The sequence below is a fragment of the Trachypithecus francoisi genome, unplaced genomic scaffold, assembly GCF_009764315.1.
Source record: "Trachypithecus francoisi isolate TF-2019V2 unplaced genomic scaffold, Tfra_2.0 Lachesis_group4, whole genome shotgun sequence".
In the NCBI taxonomy this organism is placed as follows: domain Eukaryota; kingdom Metazoa; phylum Chordata; class Mammalia; order Primates; family Cercopithecidae; genus Trachypithecus; species Trachypithecus francoisi.
Genome location: NW_022681469.1, coordinates 76367623 through 76394127, shown reverse-complemented (window position 1 = coordinate 76394127; position 26505 = coordinate 76367623). Strand labels below are relative to the sequence as shown.

The 26505-nt window shown below is 39.4% G+C and overlaps 1 protein-coding gene across 3 annotated transcripts in view; it reads left to right on the top strand.

The window, feature by feature from the left end:
* Positions 1 to 17614, top strand: part of SLC25A13 (solute carrier family 25 member 13) — a 213500-nt gene extending 195886 nt beyond the window's left edge. For all 3 annotated transcript variants that reach the window (XM_033192420.1, XM_033192421.1, XM_033192419.1), the window contains 4 exons: positions 5673 to 5811; positions 15843 to 16001; positions 16095 to 16185; positions 16456 to 17614. In XM_033192420.1, coding sequence (XP_033048311.1) covers positions 5673 to 5811; positions 15843 to 16001; positions 16095 to 16185; positions 16456 to 16642 — 576 coding nt within the window. In that variant the 3' untranslated portion in view covers positions 16643 to 17614. The remainder of the gene's footprint in view (positions 1 to 5672; positions 5812 to 15842; positions 16002 to 16094; positions 16186 to 16455) is intronic.
* The last annotated feature ends 8891 nt before the right edge of the window (positions 17615 to 26505 follow it).

The window sequence follows — 26505 nt, the reverse complement described above, 5'->3', positions numbered from 1 at the left end:
CTCACCCTCCTCAAATCTCAGCCATGTAGGTGGGGTCTGACCATCCTTTGACTGGGCTGGAGAGGCACTGCCTAGATGTGTATCTAAGGGTTAACTTGGTTGGGGGAAGCCAAGAGGAATGCTAAGGGATCAAGTCATGACACGCTGCCCATTGTAGCTCCAGGATCAAAATATATAATTATACATGCCAAATAAATTCTAAACCTGTAAGGTAGGAAAAGAGGGCTGGGTGGCTCTGACGACAGGTGCCAGAAGCATTGAATAGCCTTCTCAGACAAGGTGCGCCACTGTTGTCTTGAATGCTGCAGGGTCCCCAGTCTGGCATTTTCCCCCGTGCTAGACAATGTGCATTCACTGCTGGAGTCTCTGTTAAGCCTCCGTCTCCCAGACCTGCTGGCTCCTGGTGCCCGGCCCGACACAGAGGTGCCTTTGTGAGTGTAATTACCTTTCCCTGTATTAGAAATAGTCTGTTTAGAGCTGTGTTTGCAGGTACAGCTAGAATAAGCAGGAATTAGCATGCGAAAAGACCTGCCCTGGCCCTGACTTCTTTATCAGCACCATCCTTCAGGACTGGTTTGTTCCCCCCTTTGGATTGATTGGGCAGGTGATTTACCATCCAAGATGAAGAGTTTTAAAAGAAGAAAAAGAGACATCGGAAATTGCTGTGCATGTGTGACAGCATCATGCATGCAAGAAAAAGAGAGATACAAATCCTGTTGTATTATATCTATTGACAATTTCATGCCAGGCAGAGCTGGCAAAACAAACTTGAGTGGACGATCCTAGCAACTTGAGAATTGATTAAAGCTTCCTTAGGCTTTCAGCACAGTGTCCACATCAAAAAGGCATGAGAAGCAAAACAAATGATTTTTTTGCCATGATGATTCTGCTGCCAGAATCTCTAAGCCTGTCTAATTGGCCTGTGTCAATTGTGGACTGTTAACTTGAAGTTAAGTGAGGCCTACCCTTAAAAAAGCTTTTCTAGATCTTAAATAGAATGATGATGGAGAGACTTTAGCATGATATAGAATTGGAATGGAGGCAGAGTTGATAATTAAACTAGATCTGAGTTTTTTTCCAGTTTATAACATAGGTCTACCATGAGATGATTTTTGTTGTCCGTGTCTGGATATTAGAGTGCCTTTTATTTAAAAAGAAGAACCCAATAGTTTATCATCTTTAGAGATAAAGTATTTAAAGAATAGAAAGAGATTAGATGATTGTATTTTGCATTTATTAATTTTCCCCAAGTGATTATAGTATATATGGAGGAAATTCAAGACCAATCAGAGAATGTTTAAGGGCAGAGCTGCCTAGAAAACCAGTAAAAAAAAAAAAAAAAAAAAAAAATACCCAGAGCAGGATAATGTGGAGATTTTCTTATATGGCAGGAATGTTTAAATACTTTTTTTAAGTGGCGCACCTTTGTAACTTATTAATTCTTAAATAGCCAAAGTAATATTTTTGTGTTGCTGATGCAGGCTCTAGGGCAGCATGGACTGTTTCCCTTTGTTATAAAGTTGCCTGTTCAGAATGGCTGATCACTTGGTAAAAATTATACTTGGGACAAGTAGAATTCAAGTCAAACAGGTTTATGTTTTGCTGTAGTGCTAGAGAATGGGTGTTCACCACAAAGTGAAGGATTTATCAAGGAATCCAGGAGAGAAACATTTTCACCCTTAGAACTTTAAGTCTTTTTAACATCCTGCTTCCCTTTTCATTGTGCAAGAGCAACAGGTCAGATATTGCCTAAGGCAGTCTTACAAATTGGCACCTGCCTTTATGCCTAAGACCTAAAGGAAGTGGTGGGGAAAAAGAGGCCAGGGAAATTTAATAAGTCTGTGTCTTTCCTTGGGAATTGGGCTTTGATGCCTGGGGTGCAAGAGAGGTGAAAGGCCGCCTCCTGATGCGACTGGGAGAGGTATTTTCTGCAGGAAGACACCAGAGCAGGTGCCAGGAGAGGCAGGGAGACACAGCCCTCGAGGTGAACACATTTCTGTCCCTTAATGTTTGTAATGCAGTGGATACCTTACAAGGACTTTCACACGTATTACTTCATTCATTCCTACAGTTTCAGTTGTCCCAGTTGCCTGAAGTAGGTGGCCTAAGGTATTTTTGACAGGTGAGGAAGGTTAAGGGCTTGATTTCTACAGGTGCTCATCACATGGCTAGGGGTGACAGGATGATCACACCAGGTAAAAGTTCTTTTGCTTCCTTGACTTTTCCATTTCTTCCTTTTTCTCAGGTAATCAGATACCAAAGACTTCTTGCATATCCTAACATTTGTTCTAGTCTGCATAAACACTTTGACCACATTGCTTGATTCCTGGAAAATGAAATACAACCTATTTCTAGGCATGTTTCCTTTAGTGTTGCACAAGGCAATTCTACCCTTTCCTCAGGGATATGGAGATAAATATATATATATTTGTATGTTTGGTTTTTGATCAAGCCATTTTTCATCTCAGCCATGTAGAGTTGTTTTCCAACATCTCTTGAAGTACGTCTCACATCTCTTGTAGATGCCTTTGTAACAGGGATACTCGATTTACTGTCATGATTTCAGGAAAGGAAGGAGGAGGCTCTCAGAAGGTGGAACCCTCAGTGGGTCCTTCTTCAGAAAACCCAGCTGATTCTTCATGTTCCTTTACTCTTCCTATGCCTCAGGGATGTTTATAATTTTGGGTCATGTCTTCCCATGGCCTTCTCATCATATTGAAGCCACATAGCATAAGACAGGTTAATCTGTTTCTCTTTCTCCCCTTGCCCCCTTTTTTTAAACTTTAATGTTTCAGTACAAAATTAGTGACTATTTCCTCCTATATTTTGTTACATCCCCAACAAATAATATATCTTTGTCTGAAAAGCTAAAAGTGGCCGGGCGCAGTGGCTCAATGCCTGTAATCCTAGCACTTTGGGAGGCCAAGGCAGGTGGATCACCTGAGATCAGGAGTTGGAGACCAGCCTTCCCAATGTGGTGAAACTCCGTCTCTACTAAAAATACAAAAAATTAGCTGGGTGTGGTGGCAGGTACTTGTAGTCCCAGCTACTCAGGAGGCTGAAGCAGGAGAATCACTTGAACCCAGGAGGCAGAGGTTGCAGTGAGCTGAGATCACGCCACTGCACTCCAGCCTGGGCAACATGGGCAACAAAGCGAAACTCCGTATCAAAAAAAAAAAAGAAAGAAAGAAAGGAAGGAAGAAAAGCTAAAAGCTTGGTTTTAGTTTCTGATATATTTTTCTAAGAAATAATGTTTTTTTAATTTTTATTTTTTATTTATTTATTTTTTTATTAAGATGGAGTCTTACTCTGTTGCCCTGGCTGGAGTGCAGTGGCATGGTCTCAGTTCACTGCAACCTCCACCTCCCAGATTCAAGCGATTCTTCTGCCTCAGCCTCCCGAGTAACTGGGATTAAAGTGATCTTCATTTGAGTTGATTATTTGGTGTCTAATTTGATTATCTTCTTGACTGAATCTACATGTGGATGAATAGCACTTACAAGAAGGCTTGGGCCAAAAAGAGAAAAGGAAGGAAAAATAGAAACTAAATGCTGATATTGTTACCCTTATACAATAACTGCCCGAATTATAATTTTTTAAAAAACTAGTTGTAAGAAAAGGTTTGGATGTTGGCCGGGCGCGGTGGCTCAAGCCTGTAATCCCAGCACTTTGGGAGGCCGAGACGGGCGGATCACGAGGTCAGGAGATCGCGACCATCCTGGCTAACACTGTGAAACCCGGTCTCTACTAAAAAATATATAAAAAAAAAAAACTAGCTGGGCGAGGTGGCGGGCGCCTGTAGTCCCAGCTACTCGGGAGGCTGAGGCAGGAGAATGGTGTGAACCCAGGAGGTGGAGCTTGCAGTGAGCTGAGATCCGGCCACTGCACTCCAGCCCGGGCAACAGAGTGAGACTCCGTCTCAAAAAAAAAAAAAAGAAAAAAAAAGAAAAGGTTTGGATGTTACACACAGATATTAACATTATACTATATGTTTTCCCTTTGAAAGAGCTGAGAGAAGTGGAAAAATCTCTAGGGTCTTGAGTTTTGGACTTGTCTCTGGAACTACCTCCAGGGTGCCCTCTGAACAAGCCAAGGGCATAGTCCTCAGTAAATGCACAATTGATGGATTACCTGTCCAGGACGATAGATTACCTGTCCAGGACGTTCATTTGTATGTGCCTAAAATGAGTAGCTTGGGTGTGGTGGATATTGTGATTCTTAATTTTAATTAAACATCTAACACTTTGGGGGTGGACAAGATACAGAAACCTGAGCCGTTTGGCAGTACATGAGGTAGACGCATGCTTCTCTGAATACTTGTGTACACAGAGTGAACAGAGGCATGCCTACACATCCGTGGGTAAGTTGACTGAGAAAGAGCCAGCATGACAGAATCCAGATTCCAAGCATTTGTTCTGGTTGGCAGGATGAGCCAAAGTAGGATGCAACTTAATAGGATTAAATCTGACATCCTGCCTGTGTTACTTGTGTGAGGCAACCAATTAAGTTATAGTAGACTTGAGTTAATAGTAATTTATATGAAAAAGACTAAGGGTTTTATTACCCACAAGCTCAGTTTGAGTCAGGAGAGAGATGTGGGTGTCAGGACAACAAAGGCTACAGTAACAGATACATAGTGTTAAAGAACTTTGACAGTTTGGAGCATCAAACAGAAATACCCAAGATCCAGCATTACTAGCCCTCAATAAATGTCACTGGGTATGGCTAGATCTGTTGACTCTGGCTGGATTCATTATTTTCTTTTGGGAATCTGTGTATTTGGTGGAAATTTTTAGTTATTAGAAATCTGTGAAAGAAATGGTATTAAATCATTACATGTTGAAAAGGTATGATTTCCTTCCCATTCACCCTACCCAAAACACAATATATGTGTTGTAGTTTTCATTATAATATATCATATTTCTGGGCACTTATCAATTCATGGGGCCCCTGCATAGCATTATGTTGGCAACAGAAACTATTTGTTGAAGACTTTGCTGTAGAAACTAATTGTTCTACACACAGCTCTAAAATGTATCCGAATTATTGTGAATATTTCAGGCTTTAGAGCAGGCATTTATCAATGTTTCATAAACCCTGGGTGGCAGGTAAGTAAGTATATAAGGAAATTAGAAGGATCATGAACCCCCTGAAAAGATATAATTTTTTTATGTATGGGTAATTTCTTTCTGGGAAACAATCCAAACAGTACAAAACAGCAAACCCCTTCCTCCCCCACCCACCCACCTATATAATTTGTCGACTTCCTAGTGTGTAAATAAAGAGGCATCTTGACTACTGTTACCCATGTTTGGTGAGACCAGAGAACAGATCTTCCTTGAAATGACAGTGACTTGCCACCAGTAGGGATTTAAAAGGATGTCACAGGCAGAGTTCCAAAAAGGTTTTAATTGAAGTCTTAGCATTAGAGTAAATGAGAACTGCCCTCCTCCCCTCACAGCACACAACAAAACTAGTTTTTGTTTTAAAAACAAAGTTTAGATTTATTACTTGCAGAATTTGGGTTATTTTTTTCTGTTCCCCTTTCAATATGTGAGTACAAATTTGGTCTTCTCCAGGAATATTTTGTTCTGAGGTGAGTTCCAAAGAAGCTTGATCTCCTCAATGGGATATGTGTTTCATGTGGTTTTTCTTCCTTTGCAAATGTGCAGGGTGCCAAAGCATGCTTTCTGCGGGACATTCCTTTCTCGGCCATCTACTTTCCGTGCTATGCTCATGTGAAGGCTTCCTTTGCAAATGAAGATGGGCAGGTTAGCCCAGGAAGCCTGCTCTTAGCTGGTGCCATAGCTGGTGAGTGTCCCCCATGGAGTTCTGTTACTTGCCCGACCCTTGCTGCCCCCATTCCCTAGCTGCATGCTACTACATTGAAATTTTTTGCTGATAGTTCTTGACAGGGTACATGTGAGTTGCCTAGAGATTGAAGAGCTACTAAAAAAAAGGGAAAAAAATTAATCTTCGTTCTGGCAGATGAGATTATTAGACAAGCTTAATTTCTTAACTCTAGAAAATGCTCATTAAATATTGGCCTATTTTGTGGTATTGTGGAACTCCAATTCAAGTTCCATGTCATTTCATAGTCTTACTTCATAGCATAAGAATGATAACTGTTTAGCCAGAAGTTTTTAAAGATTTGAATATGTTTGTCTTAAAGATGTCTGAACAAAATAGCGCATAAAAGCCTGTCCAGAACTTAAACAATAGTTAGAGAAAAAAAATGTAGTAGAACCAGAAAAGACCTGGGCCAATTAGAGACACCTGTTTCCTCCCTATCTTATGGGGGGATGGTGGTAATTAAATCACAAATGGAAATAACTATCTTCTTTTTTTCAGTGCTCCATTGAAAACATTGATAGAAACTAATTAGCCATACCAGGGATCAGTTCATTCTTTGATGCTTCTTCTTGTCGAGGGACTCTAAGAGCAGGAAAAGTTCAGATTAGCTCTGCAAGTGATGACATTTAAATAAGTTAACAAACCCTAAGGCAGTCACAGGATGCTTGGATCCAAACATTTTTGATACCTGTGCTACTCTCATCCGATATGTAACTAGAGTCTCCATGCTTTTCTCAAAGATAGCATAAGAACAACTTCCAGCTTTGAAAAGTTGTTTGCTGTTTTGTGCACACCCCACCTACCCTGGCTGCAGCCTGGGGAACCCCTGGACATAGGAACCCATATAGCTTCTCCTTAATTCTTAGTTAATCCTTTTCCTTCAAAGGCAGTGATATTGGTATATGAGGCAGGGTTACTCTTTCCTGGCTGCTTAGAAACCTCAGTTGTATTAGCAGCAGTGATACCACTGTATCTAGAGCAAGAGATCATGATTTCAGGACTTGAGTATAAAATTCTCAATTTTAATTCCAGCTTGACTCATGATGGCCTATATGTAATATGTAATTTCTCATATATCTGTAAATGAGAAAATGTTTTGAACAAAAGGGTTATAATTTATTTCAAATTAATGACTTGAAATAAGGTAGGACCTAATGAGAATAACTAAGTACCACTATTAATGTGTGACCTTGGGCAAGTTACTCCACTTCTTGAAAGCTTTGGTTTCCTCAGCTGTAAATGGAGATCACAACTGCACCTACTACAGAGTGTGTGTGAGGCTCAAATGAGAGGATCCATGTGAAAGACTTGGCATACTTCTTAGCATATAGTAAATGCTCAATAAACGTTAGCCAAGTGCTATATTGAAGCCAAAGAATCTGTCTGTAAATCACTCCAAAAAATCAGTTGTGAAATCAGAAGTTAAGTAGCTGAGCTCAGATCAAGGTCTAGAACTCTTTCCTAAGCCTCATTTTCCTCACACCATAAAAATACCATCTTATCTCTTCTCTTGGAGAAGATAGGTACCCAGAAACGATTCCGTCTCTGGGGAGATAATCCATACTACCAGAACTATAGAAATGACTGGTGAGATTTTTTTTTTTCATTTCAGGTTTATTTTCCTTCTTTTTTTATGATTTTGAAAGTAATATTACTCATTGTAAAATATTTGAAAAGTACTAGAACAGGCAAATAATAAAAATATTATTCATTATTTCACTACCCTAAGATAATCGCTATTTAACATTTTTGCTCATTTTTCCCCATTCAGGTTTTTCACAGAGCTGTAATCACACTTTGTATAGATAGTTTTCACTTAAGGTTGTATCTCAAGCATTGTTACCCATCATGGCAAAGTAGTTAATGACATGTGCTTGTGGGGTCAGACTACCAAGATTCAAATTCCAGTGTTTCCACTCTGTGTGAACCGCATAAGTTATTCAATCCCTGTCTGCCATTTCTCCATCTGTATTTGGAGATAAGAATAGTCTTACCTTACAAGATTATTATGAGGATTAAGTGAATTAATAGATGTAAAGATTTAAAATAGTGCCTGAATAGTAAGTATTCAAAATGTTCCATAATAATAGTAATTTTATTACATATTATTTAAAAATTTCCAAACATAGTTTCTAATTGCTGCATCTCATGTATTTCTCAATTGTAGATACTTTAATTTTTTCCAATAAATTTTAAATAGCTAGTAGTATGCTTAAAGCCTTTTCCCCTCTTTTGAATCAGTTATTTTTTTTAAGAGAAATAGATTATCTGAAGTGAGTTTGTTGGTAAAAAGCATGGTTGTTTTTCAGCCATTGACCCATTATTCTTGAGAGTTTGAAGTAGTTGGCATCCTTGTGGTGATATTAGTTCAGCCCTCTTGCCATCCTGTTGTCTGTATAAATGCCTTCTGTATTCGTTATCTATTACTGCATGCCAAATTCATTCAAAACTTAATCAGCTTAACACAACTAATATTTATTTTCTCACAGTTTCTGTGAGTCAGGAAACAGGTGTGGGGTAGGAGCAGCTCACTGGGTGCCTCTGGCACCAGGTCTGTCATGAAGTCGCAGCCACAGTGGCAGCCAGGCTTGACTGATATTGGAGAAGCCACTTTCAAGATGGCTCAGTGACATAGCTATTGACAGGAGGCCTCAGTTCCTTGTCATGTGGGGCTCTCCATAGGTCAGCTTGGGCACCCTCACAACATGGCAGCTGAATTCCCCAGAGCAAAGTCTGAGAGAGAGAGAGAGAGAGAAAGCAAGGCAGAAGCTGTAGTGTCTTCTATGACCTTGCCTCGAGATGATAGAGAAGCAGAAGCATGAATGTCACAAGGGTGCAGATCTTTGAGGGCCATTTTGGGAACGGTTGGCACACTTACTATAGAACATTGACTTTTATTATTATTATTATTTATTATTTTTTTTTAGACAGAGTCTCACTCTGTCACTCAGGCTGAAGTGCAGTGGCGCTATCTCGGCTCACTGCAAGCACCGCCTCCCGGGTTCATGCCATTTTCCTGCCTCAGCCTCCCGAGTAGCTGTGACTACAGGGGCCCGCCACCACACTCAGCTAAATTTTTGTATTTTTAGTAGAGATAGGGTATCACCGTGTTAGCCCGGATGGTCTCGATCTCCCAACCTTGTGATCTGCCCACCTCGGCCTCCCAAAGTGCTGGGATTACAGGCACGAGCCACCATGCCCAGCTATTATTATTATTATACTTTAAGTTCTGGGATACATGTGCAGAATGTGCAGGTTTGTTACATAGGTATACAAGTGCCATGGTGGTTTGCTCTGCCCATCAACCCATTATCTAGGTTTTAAGCCCCTCATGCATTAGGTATTTGTCCTAAAGAGCATTGACTTAACTATTATTATCCACCTTCCTTCTGATCCCCGCTTTCTGGTAAAATGGGAAAAGACCGAATTTGCCCTGTTGATTTTAGTCTTCAAAGGAGTGAATAAGCTACAAAGCTTGATGGTCTTTGGGTATTCTACAAAACTATAAAAACTGTGTAATGTGAAGTAAGCTACTTTCTTAATTTAATAACAGATATCAGAAGCCAGTGGTCAATGTCATAGCTGCCATTCCAATTAAAGTTAGGAATAAGACAAGGATGTCTCTCTCATCTTTGTTATTCAGCCATATTTTGGAGGTTCCAGTCAGCATGGTAAAATTAAAAAAAAAAAAAAGGCATAAATAAAAGAAGAAAGGAAGCGATCATTATTTATAAATGATTATTTACCTGAAAATCAAAATTAAAATGTCTAAGAAGTATATTAGAATTAGCAAAAGAAAGATTAGTAATGCATTTTGTTATAAAATAAACATAAAAAAATCTATACCCAGTGAGCAGGAGTGATGTCATGGGGTGAACAGGGCTGAGTGTGGAACCTTGCTGAGATGCTCAGGCAGAGCTGAGTTCAGCTTGGAGAAGGGCAAGAAGACTTCTGTCAGAAGTGTGCCCCATGCAGCCCCAAGAAGGGCAGTGAGCAAGCACAAATGTGTGCTAACCCTGAATGGGCTGTTGGGTGGAGGACGGATCAGGCCCCCACATTTCCTCGTGGTTGCCAAGAAGAGCAAAGGCATTTCTTAGCGAGAAGATACATGGTATTCAGAGAATCCCAGAAAGTATTTAATAGGAGAAAAGCTTCTTTCAAAATATAAAAATCCTCCTTTTTAGATGGAGTTTCAGGCAACTACAATGAATAATTGTTGGCCCTTAACTTATATAACGAAAATGTCTCATGGCTGTTTTTATATGTACCATATTTAAATTGATCACTTATACATAAAATATTTTTTGCTGAATGTCAGTCTATTATAAATAATATAGACCTGTGATTAAATGAATATGACCACACTTTCTATGTTTAGATAGTAATTTCAATTATTCAGTAATGTTATCTCACCTTTTTCTTTCCAAAAAAAAATTTGATTAGCCTTGAGTTTAGATTGTTTTAGTAATATGTAGCTTTTTAGCAAAAGTGGTTATTGATATCCTCACCCAGAGAATGTTGGGTTTTGGTGGGGGTTTTTGTTTTTGTTTATGTATCTAGTTATAAACTGGAGCTATATTTAAATACTGGAACATCTACTCCCTTATTTCACAAGATAGAACAAGACTAACCAATATTTGAATTCATGTTCATTGGCCAAAGTACCTTAGCTTTGTCAGAAAGCGAAGACCAAAGCAGGGATCCTGAAATTAAGAAACCAAATTCGAATTCTCTATAATTAACATGGTGCTTTATCATTAATGATGGGCATTTCAATACACCTTATGAATGATATCAAATAAAATATAATACCACTCAAATTTTATAGAATGCTGTGTCATACCAGATGATTTTTATCAGAGTGATAACATAGAGGAACAAGACAAACTGTAATGATGGTCTCACCTTTGAAGTAATTAGCTTGAGATTAAGTTGTAATACAAAAATACTTTTAAAAGCTCTTCCAATACACAGAAGTGGAAGTGTGTTATACATGTGTGATCATGATGCTTTTGCAAACATTAGATTGTGTATTATGAGAAAAGTACTGTTGGTACAAATGTGTTAATTATGTGGACATAAAGCTTAAGGTATAATAGTTTAAAACCAATCCTTAAGCCCTTAAAAAGAGTAATGAAGAAATTGAATCAAGGCAACGGACTGAGCATATGCATCCATCTCTCCTATCTTCCCAAATACCTTAAAATGTGAGGAAATGCATTTTTTTTTAATTCCTTATTGGCACTAGAAAATGCCAGCACTGGCCCTCAGCAGAAAGGAGATAGCCATATTGACTCTGCAACTGGACTGAGAGATGCCACAGTCCAAAACACAGCAGGAGAAACTACCTCTAATGCAAGAGCAGAACTGGAGAATGTTAACCTTTGAGTGAAGAACAGAATGCCTGGAATGGAGGTGGAGGTTTTAGGGTAAATAATGAACATGAGTTAGGGAACTGTACTTTCTTCAGGACTGCCAGGCGTGGAACTCTCTCCTGGTTTTCATATGGAGCTTTAGGAGACAGTTGCATCCAAGTTAAAAGCTCAGATCTCAATTCTAAAGAAAGAGACCACTTCCCTAGAGAGGATAAGTGTACGGAATGGATAGAAAACAGGGCAGGACTGAAGGTAATTCAAGACTTCTACTATAGATGCAGAAAAAAATAAACTGATGGCAGCTTTTCCCAAGAAGAATTTAAAATAAATTACTCTACCCCTAAAGTGAAGTTCCCTACATTTCAGCAGTTTGGAAGGTCCACACCCTGCCAGCGTATCCTAACCCTTTGCACCCAGTTACACAAAGCCCATAGACCGTCCCATTCAGGACAGAGACCTGTAGGTGAAGCATACCTAGAATATGGTAGAAGTCACCCACAACATTTGTATATAATACTAATCAGCCTATCCTTTGAACTTGAATAATATCAATAGAGAGCCAGACATCCCCAGCCATGAAGGAGCAACAAAGTAAGTGAACAGAAGAATTAGAGAGAAAACAGGCAATTCAGGGGACAGAAGACAACTTTTAAGAGCTATAATTCATTAATATAATTGGAGTCCTCAGAGAGATTTGAAAGAAATAATCAGTAAAGAAGCATTTTTGAAAAGTAATAAAAGAATTGCCATAATTAAATATCAAGCATTAGTTCTGAATGATAGAATGGATATGATCAAAGACCAAATTTAGACATCTGGAAAATAGAGACATGAAAAAAAAAAAACCCTCTAGAATGTAATGTGTAGCAATAATATAGAGATTTTAAAATGAGAGAAAATTTAAGATACAGGTAGAATTAATCTTGGAAATCTAACATCTGTTTTATAGGAGTTCCCTAGGGAAAAGTAATAAGGAAAAGGAAAATAGAGAGAGAATCAGTAGAAGAAGATTGACTTCTCGTCATCTTATCTCTAATACTGAATACTCTCAAAATCCCAAGGAAAGGATGCCTTGAGTTGTAATTATGTTCCTGGGCACACTGACACTCAGGATGGGGAGGGCAAAACTTAAGTTAGTTTTTCACATGCAAGAACTCAAAGCTTTCTTCCCCACAGACCTTCTCTGAAACAATTAAAAAATGAATTTAAGGGTCCAGCGCGGTGACTTGTGCCTGTAATTCTAGCACTTTGGGAGGCCGAGGCAGGTGGATTACCTGAGGTCAGGAGTTTGAGACCAGCCTGGTCACCATGGTGAAACCCCGTCTCTACTACTAAAAATACAAAAAATAGCTGGGCTTGGTGGTGCACACCTATAATCCCAGCTACTCAGGAGGCTGAGGCAGGAGAATCACTTGAGTCCAGGAGGTGGAGGTTGCAGTGAGCCGAGATCGTGCCCAGCCCCAGCCTGGGCATCAAGAGCGAAACTCTGTCTCAAAAAGAAAAAAAGTGAATTTAAGAAGGAGGAAAATGTGGGATATATGAAAGAGCAAATAGAAGTTAAACCTGTGGTGGGTCTCTGTTATTGCTGACTTTGGTATATGTATTCATTTGGGAGGCTGACAAATGAAAGGAAGGACAAAAGTGCCAGTGCGCCAAAGTCCTCCCCCTGCTGGAGGATGCAAATGCTAATTGCACCTGTTGTAAATGTACACCTATGTAACAAATGCATGTAATGTTTAAATATATTTAGGCAGGAAACTGGTGGGGATCAAAAGGGAAATAACTGAAAGCAGAAAAAATAGCATAATATAGGATGGCAGAAATAAGGCTAATAGTCACAAGCACTGTAAATGAATTCAGTACCCCTAGTAATAACAAGCACTTTGAGATGAGTTTTGAAAGAAAATCTAGTCATACGAAGTTTCAGAAAACTGTGACATAGAAAGATTGAAAGACAACTGATTGAAAAATACGTACCAGGCAAATATCAATAAGCAAGTAGCAATATTAATGCCATACTAAATGAAATTCGGGGTTTAAAAATAGCATTCAGAAGCACAGAGGCGTATTTTGTAAAAGATAAAATTCACTATGAAGATGCCATCAATTTCTATGTAATATCAATATACAATGTCATCTCTCAGCTTAAAGGTATGAAGAATATGTGGTATTTTCTCATACCTGATGAAAAATTTTATCACACTGCTTTTAGAAGCTGATATATTAAGTAGATAATATAGATAGGGATGCAAAGGGGATTTTGAAAACAGCCTTGATCCAAAATAAATAGATATTAACCTTTGTATTCAAAAAAAAGAAAAGTACTTTCCTCATAAATATAAATGGGATATTTATAAAAATTAACAGTGACGTGTGCCCTAAAGCTGTATTTTGCCAGTCATGTTTTCTTTTTGTTGTAAATGATATTCTACTGTAGCTGGGCCCCCTTTGAAGACTTGTAATTTTTTAATTGGTTGAGACGTGCCCTAAGTTACTCCTGTCTCGGAGGTGGTGGACGGCCCCCGGGTCTCTGTGTTTGTCTTGTCATTGAAGAATCAGGCAGACTGCCAGTCCCTTTCCTGCTGAGGGACCTAGAGGAAGCATCTCTGTTTCCCAGTCTCCTCTTGCTCCCCTCTCTTTAGGAATAGAGAACATTCAGACCACTTGATCTGCATTGTCTTAGCCTTTTGGTATCCAGAAGAGAGCAGACAGATCTGCCAGACGTCCCTGCCAACCCTGGTCCCCAAAATCAACAGCTCTCTGGTGGCCAAGTTCTTGCCAGTATCTGCTTTCCCAGCCTTGCTTTAGGGTAGTCTGGTGCAGTTCTCCAGGTTAACTTAGCAAATCCTCACACTGGAAATCTCCTGTCCACCAAGATGTCCAAAATTCCTTTTAGGCCCTACCAGATACCTCCTTAGGAGAAATGAGCTGACAATGGAGATGATGGGGGTTATGTTCAAGTTGCCATATTCCAGCATCCCTATAACTCCTATCAGTTTTGCCAGGCAACTTACTAGGTGGCATATATGTTTCTTTTGACATTTTTGTATTCCACTAATCAGTATCTTTCATACCTGCCCTCTCCACCCCCAGTACCTCTATTTTCATAACAAAGAACAGTTTATGAAAATTACCCTAGCCAAAGGGAACTTTTTGCCCATTTTATTGCTTGTATGTCTTTCACAGTCACACTCTGACATGCCTGTCCACCATTGCAAGGTGGCTTTTATTGCATGTTTAAAGCAGCCTGTCTTGCTAAACTCTTTCTAAACCAAGAAGTAAAATAAAATTGGTGGTGTGAACACAGTGGATTTCTAAGCGTTTTTCTTGTTTCCTTCCATTATGTTGGAGGATAAATTCCTGACCCAAAGTTAAAATAATTCCTACAAATGAATAGGAATTTCAGTATAACTTATCCAGTGAAGCACTGGATATAAAGAGAACTTTTTGCATGCAGAATTGTGATGTATTTTATAAAACCTCTTGAGATTAATGTTTGAGGAGCTAGGTAAAGATGGAAGAGATACTCCTTCAGTAATATAAATGCAAGCATGTAGTATGCAGATTTACACCCCCCTTCCAACTCACTGTAACTTTAAAGCTGTCTGTTAGAAGGATGAAATGTAGTTGTGAGCCAGACCATGTTGGTTTGGACAGAAATTCTTACAGAATTATTAAGCCTTAAAAAAAGCAAAGGAGATTTATGCATCTGCATTTGACCAATTTGGTTTGGAATAAGTTCATAATGGAAAAGTAATAAAACCATAAGAGACAGTGTCTTCTGAGTACAGTCTCGCTTTTAAAAAATCTAAACATGCGCTGCCCCATTTTGGATACAGTGACTGTAGAAAAATTTCCCATTGGTAACTTTGGGAGGGTTTTCTGTTGTTGTTGTTGTTCCTTTTTCATTGATTATCAGCCAGTATAAATTTTAAGCTTTCTGTCAAATATTTTTCTGGAGATGTCAGTCTTAGGAAAAAGAAATCCTGAAGTGTTATCTGTAGGAGTCTCCTCCCAATTTCACCCCCTCCCTGAAACCTCCACCTCCCATCCCCCAACACGCACGCAGTGTTTTTTTGGCTATCAGCAAAGTCTTTTTCTGGTGTAACTGGAGAGGTTGGGGTTTGGAGAGTAGGGGGTGGTTGAATGTGTGAGAGAAAGTACCTCCTGTGACTGCCAGCAGCCACAGAAGACCATGAAGAGGAAACGCATAACAAGCTTCACCTCTGAAAAATCGGACCTAATAACTTTGCAAGTTTTTGATTTCAACAGGAAAGAAAAAAGAAAAGAAAACCGCTTTCTTCACTTACTCTCGAACACTTGAAGTAGTGTTGTTGATAAACAATTTCTTAAAAATATTTAAAGATTTAGGAATAGAAACGAAGGCTGAGTGATTTGGGCAAGGGAAGGTGTGAGTCGGGTGGGGAGGGGTGTAAGAGCAGACATCTTGCACAAAGGAGAGTCATGGTTGCACTTCCCATAGAGGACAGCGAAATAGGCATTTTATTGAATCGGATTTTTAACTTTCTTTCCACGGCCAGCAGTTCAAAGCACAGTTATTTTTATATAGTGAGAATGTGACCAGACTGAGATGGTGTTGTGTCTCTCCTGCAGGTATGCCTGCGGCATCTTTAGTGACCCCTGCTGATGTTATCAAGACGAGATTACAGGTGGCTGCCCGGGCTGGCCAAACCACTTACAGTGGAGTGATAGACTGCTTTAAAAAGATACTGCGTGAAGAAGGCCCAAAAGCTCTGTGGAAAGGAGCTGGTGGTATGGAAATAATTTGTTCTTAACTAACTCTTTGGTATCAGGTAAATTTTTTAAAAATCTAATTATATCTATGATTTCTCCATTTTTTTAAAGCTCGTGTGTTTCGATCCTCACCCCAGTTTGGCGTAACTTTGCTGACTTATGAATTGCTACAACGATGGTTCTACATTGATTTTGGAGGAGTGTAAGTATCATGCTAAATCTGCTGCTAAATTTTGGCTGCTTCTAATACTCTGTCATGGAGAAAGGTACATCAGTCTAGTCTCTATAATAAAATAGAAGAGATTTAGGGAAATGTTGAAATTGTGTTAACAAGGTCATTTCCAAGGGAACATACAACTGATTAGAATGCATCAACTCCTTTGCATTACATATTTGAACAGGTTTTGAATGTTATTTTTATCAAGTTAAAAAAAAAAAATTCAGCTTCTTACTCTGTTTTCTCTTCTTTTAGAAAACCCATGGGATCAGAGCCAGTTCCTAAATCCAGGATCAACCTGCCTGCCCCGAATCCTGATCACGTTGGGGGCTACAAACTGGCAGTTGCTACGTTTGCAGGGATTGAAAACAAATTTGGACTTTACCTACCTCTCTTCAAGCCGTCAGTACCTACCTCAAAGGCTATTGGTGGAGGCCCATAGGAAGATCAGCCCCAAGATAGTGCTGTCTTTTTGTGGGTACTCAGTGAAGAACATCCTTCCTGGGAGTGAAGCAATGCTTCATCCCTTTTACACCCATCTCTTGTTTAAATTCAAATCCAGGCTTTTTTATCATGTGAAATCATTCATTTTCTGGGTGTTTTCTTAACCAGAACATTGTGAAATTATTCATAATTATTCTTTGGCCCTCTGCCCAGAAACCTTTGTTTGTATCTGAAAATTGATGGGATTTGGTCAACACTAACATGATTTGGGCAAAGGAGCAAGTCAGAGTAGAAATTAGTACTCCCCTCCTTGAACTAGGATTGTAGTCCCAAAGAGGCTACTGTAAGGCAATCATGGTGCTCGGAGCAGTGTTCCGTGTGTGTTTTAAACTGGTAGGAAACTGGGTGCATATTTATACAAAGAAAAAACACTGGAAGAAATAAAAATATATATATCAAATATATTCAGCCTGGTTTCACATTTTAAGCATGCACAAATTCTGTCTCTGGATTATATTATGAAGCTTTTATGTGAAACATGTTTCTTTGTAATGAAAACCACATTGGAGGTGTTTAGTAATCATATTCTGTTACTGGTACCAAGACTACTAGGGAAATGCCTTTGTACTTTAGGGAAGTACTTTTGGCATTTTATTATATAGATGGAAAAAACTGAGATGTAGCCCCTCTCCTGGAAGTGCTAATTTTGAAAAACGGCTCATGTGATGTACATGTACTGATTACTGCCTATTTTAATAAACACTCTTGAAAAATGCATGTTACCCTGTTGCTGCCTGCCCTGTTCCCCTCATCTCCCCATCATTGGCACCCACTTGCTTTTAAAATCCACTTTATCTTGAATCGTGTAAGACAAATATATTCTGATGTAAGTATTTAATTCATGTTGCCTTGCGTAATGGTCAGAGGCACATGAGTTTGTGAAGGTGGAAATAAACTATTTGTCAAGTGATTGAGTTGTTTGGTCTTGTGCATGTTACATGGTGAGTGGCTACAGTAATTGTCATTATTGGTCTACATGTTATGTTTTGAGGGGAATTTTATTCATATTGATGTGGATATATCCTCAGTATCTTTCAAGGTAATGTGTTCCCTCATTTTCATGGTTCAAAGTGAGTACAAGAAACTGTATTTAACCATAGATAAGCAAAGAACTAGCAAACTGACACCTTTGTTCTAGTCATTCCAGCACTTTCAGCAGTTTATTGTGATGATGAAGGTCACATAGTTTTAGTAGAACTTAGCTATGAAAACTGGTATGAAATGGCAGTTGTATTTTCTAATCCAGTCTGACTCTTGCACACACCAAAACCATATACCACTATATCTAACATTTGCTAATATTTGGCTAGCACTATAATGATTTGGGGAAAGAAGCTAGTCTTGAACAGAATTTAGGGCTATTCTTAGACCAGGATCATGCTTCCAAAGAGGCTACTAATTAATCTGTTGGCAGTCTGTATGAACATTTTGAGTTTCCAAAGTTTGTCTCCATAGCAGACAGCCATTTGTCAGTCTGTTTCTGTAAGTCAACAGGCTGACATTTGAAGTTGCAGTTTAAAATTGGAAATAGTCAATATCCACCAGAAGTGGCTGATTTTTTTAGAGGGGGAGGGTCAGGAGGGGAGTGAAGAGCTTTGTCTTCACTAGAAACAGGACAGATAACATACATGGCTCCTTCTGTGATTATTTGACAAAACCAAAGAGGAATCCCCTCCGTAAATTCAGTGTGATAAGTGATAAATATCTGTATTATAATCTCAGAGACTAGTCACAGAACTCCATATATGTCTTAGAAATGTCGATGGTGTTATCATAACAAAACATGCAGCTTTGGTCTTTTGAATGTGGAGAAAAGGCCATGCGTCTCTGCATTCCTTTTCTTCACTTGTTTGAGATTTTATGGAAGATCAAGTTTTCATGGTAAAAACACTGACCAAAAATCTCATAACGCGTCCATTGCCCTGCCTGCCTCTTAAAGAGCAGTTGCATTTAATGAGAGAGCATCCTGGCTTCACTTAGCCTTGTCAGTCACTGAGAACAATTCTCTTTAGTGAATAAGAAGCCAGGGGCCCCAGGAAACCAATGGAGGTAGGGCTACATGTCTGTGTTTCCTTAAAATCCTTGCTTTACTCTGTTCAGGGATAGGCAGTGATGGGAGACTTTGAAGGAGGCCTGATTTCTTTCCCTCATGGTTCTGCTCAGTGGGTGGTGTTACTGTGACATGCCCTGAACAGGACTGCAATCACCGTGTGGTGAAAACCACTGTAAAATTTATTCTGGGTTTCCCTTCTTTCTGGTGACAGCACAATCCGTTGTTGTCGTCAGTGGTGTGGCTGTTGTCGGTGCTGTGGGTCGTTTCCCTCTGTAGGGCTGAGGAGCTGAAGGTGGTAACTCTCACATGCCTGCCTGCTTGCCTGCCCACCTGAGGGGGCCAGCCTCCCCTGCTCTGCCTGCCCCGAGTCTCCACTCTGCTCCTGGTCCACCACGTGTTTCCTTGGGGGGTGGGAGAGAGGTCTGACTTTCGTAGCAGCTTTTTTTTTTTTTTTTTTTTCCAAGGAGGGGAAAATATGTGAAGCTGACCACAAAGTGAACACACTGATTCTTGGGTTCCAGTCATGGCTGGGTTTCTTGAGGCTGGGTGGCATGCTGTTGCCAAGCTCCTGCTACACCTCGTAACCCACAACCATTTGCTGAGCTCCCTGGGGTTGCCTTAATCCCAGAAGCCAGGGTCGCACAGAGGAAAATAAGAATTCTGGCACAGAAAGGAGTCATTTAAGTGCTTATTGCATTTCAAGCTTTAGTTTCTACTTAGCTAAAATATTTACCATTGCTGGAAAACAGTGTTTAAAATGTTGTGCTTATATGTTATTTAATGGCGTGGCCTATGTAAACCTCAGGATGCTTACATTTTGACAGTCTTCTGGAAATGTTTAACAGCACATAACCCAGTGAGTGGGGAATCAAAACGGGAACAAATGGTGCTTGAAACTGTTAGTAATCTCCTCCAACTAGGTATACAGAATGCAAGTCATGCTGGAATGCTTCAGGTAGAGGGAGGGAGATCTCAAAAAAGAAATTTGATGAGTCCTGTCTTATGACCCCATTTATCAACCTTCCAAATAAACTGTCCCTAACAGTCATCATGTGCCTTTTACCGCAGAAGGCATACTTGTGGGGGTGAATTTGTATCCTTGCCACTGAGCAAAATCCTATTCTCAATTCAGGGTAATCAAATGCTTTCAGGATGTGGATTTTTCCAAAGATTTTTAAGAGACACGTTCCCTGGTCAGAGCAGTGAAATGTTCTTCCCACAAATGGTACTGCCCACAAAGGGGTGTGTGCCTTTTGTTTTACCTTTGGGGAATAACCTTCACCAAAGAGTTCTGTTATGTTAGGAAGACCATGGGGAGTTCATTGCTTCATTTTAATGTCTGAGGCATCTAACAGCATTGTCACCTCTGCCTCTTTTTTTTTTTTTTTGAGATGGAGTTTTGCTCTTGTCGTCCAGGCTGGAGTGCAACAGCGCAATCTTGGTTCACTTCAACCTCCGCCTCGAAGGTTCATGCGATTCTCCTGCCTCAACCTCCCGAGTAGCTGGGATTACAGGCATGTGCAACCACACCCGGCTAATTATTTGTATTTTTAGTAGAGATGGGGTTCTTCCATGTTTGTCAGGCTTATCTCGAACTCCCGACCTCAGGTGATCCGCCCGCCTTGCCCTCCCAAAGTGCTGGGATTACAGGTGTGAGCCACTGTGCCCGGCCACCTCCGTCTCTTGAAACAGGCAGTCTTCAGCTTGAAAGTCCACATCGGGATCCATGATGGTTGGGATTGTGTCTCTGATTCTCTTAGTAGAGGCTCCTAGTTATTATTTTGAAGGATGGATGAATGGATGAATTTTTGAGAAACACTCTGAAAAACGCATGTTACCCTATTGCTGCCTGCCCTATTCCCGTCATCTCCCCATCATTGGCACCCATTTGCTTTTAAAATTCACTTTATCTTGAATCATGTAAGACAAATATATTCTGACATAAGTATTTAATTTCATGGTGCCTTGCATGATGATCAGAGGCACATGAGTTTGTGAAGGTGGAAATAAACTATTTGTATTTTTTTCCCAATGAATGATCTCCATTATTGTCCTACTTTACAGGCCTTTTCTACTGCTGGAGTTAAAACCATAACTGAATACAATCACAGTTTTATGTATTGATCATTTACAAGTCATAAATAAATATTTTGTCAAAACAACTAGAGCTATTTAAATTTTGTTTTAGTTGAGTCAGGAATTGTCACATAAACTATATGATAAATTTAAATTCCCTGGTCTTGGTTAAAAATAAAGCTTTTTAAAAATCACATCCTTTGAGATGAGTTTTACATTCCAACACGAGTTGAAATGTATTAGTACAATAGTTGTTCTTATCAATGAATGTATTACTGTTTACAGCTCACCTCTCCATTTCTGAAGCTTTCCCTTCGAAGCTGCTGAAGACAACGGGAACTCTCTTTTAAAAGGGTTTGTTTTTAGCTAATGCATTAATTGACTCCAAAAAGAGTCCAAATGGAACACTCTGCTTTCATCTGCTAGGGTAACCTAATAAAATAATGTTGTTTGCTTTTAGACTCCCGGCCGTTAAGGGGGTTTTGCTCAAAGCAAAACCACAGTCCCGTCGAATAACTTTAGAAGGAAAATTAAGAAGACACAGTAATTGTACTTGTCTGAGCCTCACTTCTCCTGGGTCACAGACACACCCCCAGCACACTGGTCTGGCCACCAAGGCTCCGGTGCCTACCGCTGCTTTGGACAGGGCTCTGGCCCTTCAGAGGATGATCCATTTTACAGTGGAGCATTTCTTTAAGTGCTTTTAAAGTAAACTCAATATCCCAGAACAGACTAGTGCAAATATGCTACAGTCTATTCTATAAGATGGGGAAAGGGAAATACAGCTTGAGGAAAAGAGCTGAAAACATTATTTGTTGTCTTCTATCATTCCCCTCCACCATCCCTAGCTACTTACCCCAGCTCTTTTATTGGGCAGCATTCAAATGAGAAAGGAGCACATAATTCAACTCCAATCCCAGATTTCTGTGGCCAGTAAGGACTCATTAAATATGAACTACTATGTGCCAGGCATGATCTCATTTAATCCTCTTTATCACCCTTAAGGTAGGTACTGTTCTTTTCCCTGTGTTACAAATGAGGAAACCAAGACAGGTTCATCTTCTTGCCCACAGTCTCTCTGAGCTAGCAAGTGATGGAGTTCAGATTTGCGTCCAAGTCTCACGGCATTCTGTCCTCCCTTGAAGGTTTCTCAACAAACTATATCGAAAATTCTTATGATAGTCTTTGTCCAGTATTTCTTACTGTCTCTATTCTCAGTATCAGATATATCATTCTAGCTTAGAGTAGAAGGGAAGAGTGATCTCTGTTTACTTACCATAGTAAATACATTTGCTACCTCAAAGAATTCCAGGGCCTGAGGACCAGGTGAAGCCTGACAAGCCTTTTGAGATTCCTCTTAAAACTATTTTACAGTCTATTAAATCAGTAAAGAGAGGAGTAAGGTAAACTTGAAGCATTTGCCCCACGGGTGTAAAATTGGAAGGTAATGTGGAAAAAGCAGAGGTAAATTTACAAACTGTTACAGTGCAACATGATATGATGCAAACTGAATTGGACCATCTTAAAAATCTCTACTATAATTAGAAAACGCCGTTGTTCAACAAAAGTTGGAAATAATGGAAAACCAAGTTAAAAGTAAATATCTATGGGTACTTGGCCTCAAAGTGTGTCTGGAGGGAATGGAGACAGTTTACAGAATGTGGGATTTGCTGGAATTACTTTTGGACATGAAATCCTCATCACCACTAATGGTGGAAAAGTCTTACTGCTACCCCTAAAGTTAAAGGAGAGGACACCTACCACTGCATTTTGGCAGCTCTCTGCCCCCTATTACATGAAGGAGAAAAGGTAACTGAATGACCCATGCCAAATATTCACAGCATATTCTTCCTGAGCAAAATAAAAACAAAAACATTAAAATGTAGCATTTGTCCTCTATTCTCAAAAGAGTAGTATATTTCAGAATGTGAATTTCTGTTTTGAAGGAGAATTTACTTACATAAGTTCTAAGCAGTAAGACATGCTTTATCACTTTGAAAATGTACGTCTCCTGACAATCAGCTGCTTAATGTAAGAGGCTATTTTTTATAATAAACTCTTCATTCGGGCTAGCTCCACTGTTATAAAAGGCTTACCTGTTACAGTAAAATCAACAAAATTAAAAAGTGGAGATAAAGAAAACTGAAGTAGGCATTTGTTTTTCTTCTGAAGACAGAAGTGAAGCCACTGTTTATTGAATTTTTTTTCCTTTTTTGCTATGAAAAGTAGAGATTTCTCTAGATTTTCAGTGTCAGCCTTTTTCCTCCCCACTATGCAGTACACGTACCTCATTCTTCCTAACCAAAGAAGCGGTCATACTTAACCTGAAATTTCGACTTATCCTTTGATCACTGCTTATAAAGTAGGTGAGTATTTATTTATTTATTTTTCACGTTTGCCCATGTGAGAGTGAACGTAGAAAAACCAACTGTATTAATCCATTTTCAGACAGCTATGAAGAAATACCTGAGACTGGGTAATTACAAAGAAAAAGAGGCTTCATGGATTCACAGTTCCTCATGACAGAAGGCAAAGGAGGAGCAAAGGCATGTCTTGGAGGCAGGCAAGAAAGCGTGTGCAGGGGAACTGCTCTATTGTAAAACCATCAGATCTCATGGGATTTATTCACTATCTCAAGAATAGCAGAGGAAAATCCACCCCCATGATTCAAGTACTCCCACCGGCTCCCTCCCACAACACATGGGGATTATAGGAGCTACAATTCAAGGTGAGATTTGGGTGGGGACACAGCCAAACCATATCACTGACTATTCTGTCTCTTTTTCGTACTTGAAATTAAGCATGTCATTCTTTCCTTTAATTCAATTTGGAAAGTGTCTTTATTTGGCTTTAATGACTAAGCTTTCTGATACTACACATATCTGGCTAAATTATTAAAAATGATAATGGCATTTGGCATAAGTTAAAAGTTATAACTGCCATATTTTATTTCAAAAGTTTTAAAATAAATTTAAAAACAAACATAGCAATGTACCTTCAAAGCCCCGAAGTAAATATTAAAGAAATACTTTGGCCTCTATTGGAATCCAATTCTAGTTTACCTCTTTCTGCCTTAAAAATTATACCTTTGGGAGGCCGGGCGCAGTGGCTCACGCCTGTAATCCCAGCACATTGGGAGGCCAAGGTGGGTGGATTGCCTGAGTTCAGGAGTTCGAGGCCAGCCTGGCCAACATGGTGAAACCCTGTCTCTACTAAAAATACAAAAATTAGTTGGGTGTGGTGTCAGGCACCTGTAATCCCAGCTGCTTGGGAGACTGAGGCAGGAAAATCACTTGAATCTAGGAGGTGGAGGTTGCAGTGAGCCGAGATCGCGCCACTGCACTCCAGCCTGGGTGACAAGAGTGAGACTTCATCTCAAAATATATATATATATATATACCTTTGGGAGATTTCTGCATCTGGCCATGATAGAATTGTGGAGAAAACTAGAAAGCTGGACAAAAGTATGCAATACAATACATAGAAAACTGGACAAAAGTATACAATACAATACAATGTTTTTTATTTCTGTTTTCTTTTTTTTTTTAGAGATGAGGTCTCACCATGTTGCCCAGGCTGGTCTTGAACTCTTGAGCACAGACAGTCCTCCTGCCTCAACCTCCCAAAGTGATGGAATTACAGACCTGAGCCACTACACCTGGCCCTGTAATACAATGTTTTCAATCACTGGATATGAGGCAAAATAAGACTGTGAACTCCAAAAGAAAGGAAAGAGGTGAGACCTACCATTGCCCCATTTTACTGCCAGGAAGCAGTTTCCAACTATTGTGCAGAGAAGGAGAACCCAAACAGCCCAGCAGCAATCTCCCCAAATTAAAAAGATGGACATCAGAAATGGGGAAGACCATGATTGTTAGAATTTGTAAGACAAAATACCAAACAGAAGAGAGCTGCTTCTAGCTCTGGAGTTTTTCAGAGTTCTCAACTCTTTGGCCAAATATTGATCTATTCATTTGTAAAAGGAAACTATCTAAAGCTTGGGAAAGAATCACTAGAGAGAAAGAAGCAGAAAAATTCTGGAACTCACAAAGGGGAAATAGTTTGCATTTGAATCAGCCAGAGTGCAAGGTCCTCATAATACATAGAACATCAGGAAGAATCCTCAGAAGAGTGTCACAATATAAATAAGGGTACATTCATCCTAAAATAAAAGTTACTCTGCTCTTAAAGCTTAAAAACAAGACTTGACAGAATCCAATGGATTCCAAGTAGTTTAACTGTCAGAACAAAATTCAGTACTATTTAAAAGAATACAACAAAATTGCATAACATACAATGCCAAAGTTACAATGTCCAGGATCTAAAACAACAACAACAAAAATCACTAAGCATAAAATGAAGATAGAAAATACAAACTGTAGCCAGGTGGATGGCTCAGGCCTGTAATCCCAGCACTTTGGGAGGCTGAGGTGGGTGGATCACTTGAAGTCGGGAGTCTGAGACCAGCCTGGCTAACATGGTGAAACCCCGACTCTACTAAAAAGACAAAAATTAACCAGACGTCGTGGCAGGCACCTGTAGTCCCAGCTACTCGGGATGCCGAAGCAGGAAAACTGCTTGATCCCAGGCGGTGGAGGTTGCAGTGAGCAGGGATCGTGCCACTGCACTCCACCTAGGCAACACAGCAAGATTCTGTCAAAAAAAAAAAAAGAAAGAAAGAAAGAAAGAAAGAAAGAAAGAAAGAAAGAAAGAGAAAAAGAAATAAGAAAGAAAGAGAAGAAAAAAGAAAATAAAGAAAGAAAAGGAAGGAAGGAAGGAAGGAAGGAAGGAAGGAAGGAAGGAAGGAAGGAAAAGAAAGAACATATGAACTGTAGCAAAGTGAAAAACCAACCAATAGAAACAGACCCCAAAATCAAATGTGATGGAACCAGCATCAAGGCCATTAGGACAGCTGTTATAAACAATCCATACAGTCAAGAAGGCAGGGGAAAATGTGGTATGTAGAGAAATGAAAGATATAAAAGACACAAAGGAAATTTACAATATCTGAGTTGAAAACGCAGTGAGAATACAGTAGACACTGAAGAAACGAAGATTAGTAAGCTTGAAGGCACAGCAAAGAAAATTTTGCAAAATGAAGTAGAAAAAGAAAAAAAATCTTAAAAAAAATTTAAGGACAATATAAAGCAGTAGTGTGTGTCTGTGGCCCAGAAAAAAGGAGAACAGAAAAAATATTTTAAAAAGTAATAGCTGAAATATTTCCAAATTTGAGAAAAACTATATACCTACAAATCTATGAACCTCATTGCACCCCAAGAAAAACAAACCTAAAGAAAACTACACCGAGGTACATCATAATGAAAACGATGAAAGCCAGTGATAAACAGAACACCTTAAAAGTAGCCAGAGGAGAACCTATAAACCTCCAGAGAAAGATGATGAGAGAAGATTTTTAGTTGGAAAGTATATAAGGCAGAAAACAATGGGGTGATATCGTTAAGAATTGGAAAAAACAATGTCAATGAAGAGATACATACCTAGTAAAAACATCTTTCTTAAATGGAAGCAAAATAAGACAGAAAAAAGAGAATTCACATTGCTGATAAATTAAAGAACTGTTAACTATAGTTCATTAGGCAGAAGGAAATAATACCAGATGTAAATGTAGATCTATACAAAGAAATGAAAAGTGTTACAATGGGAAAGAATGG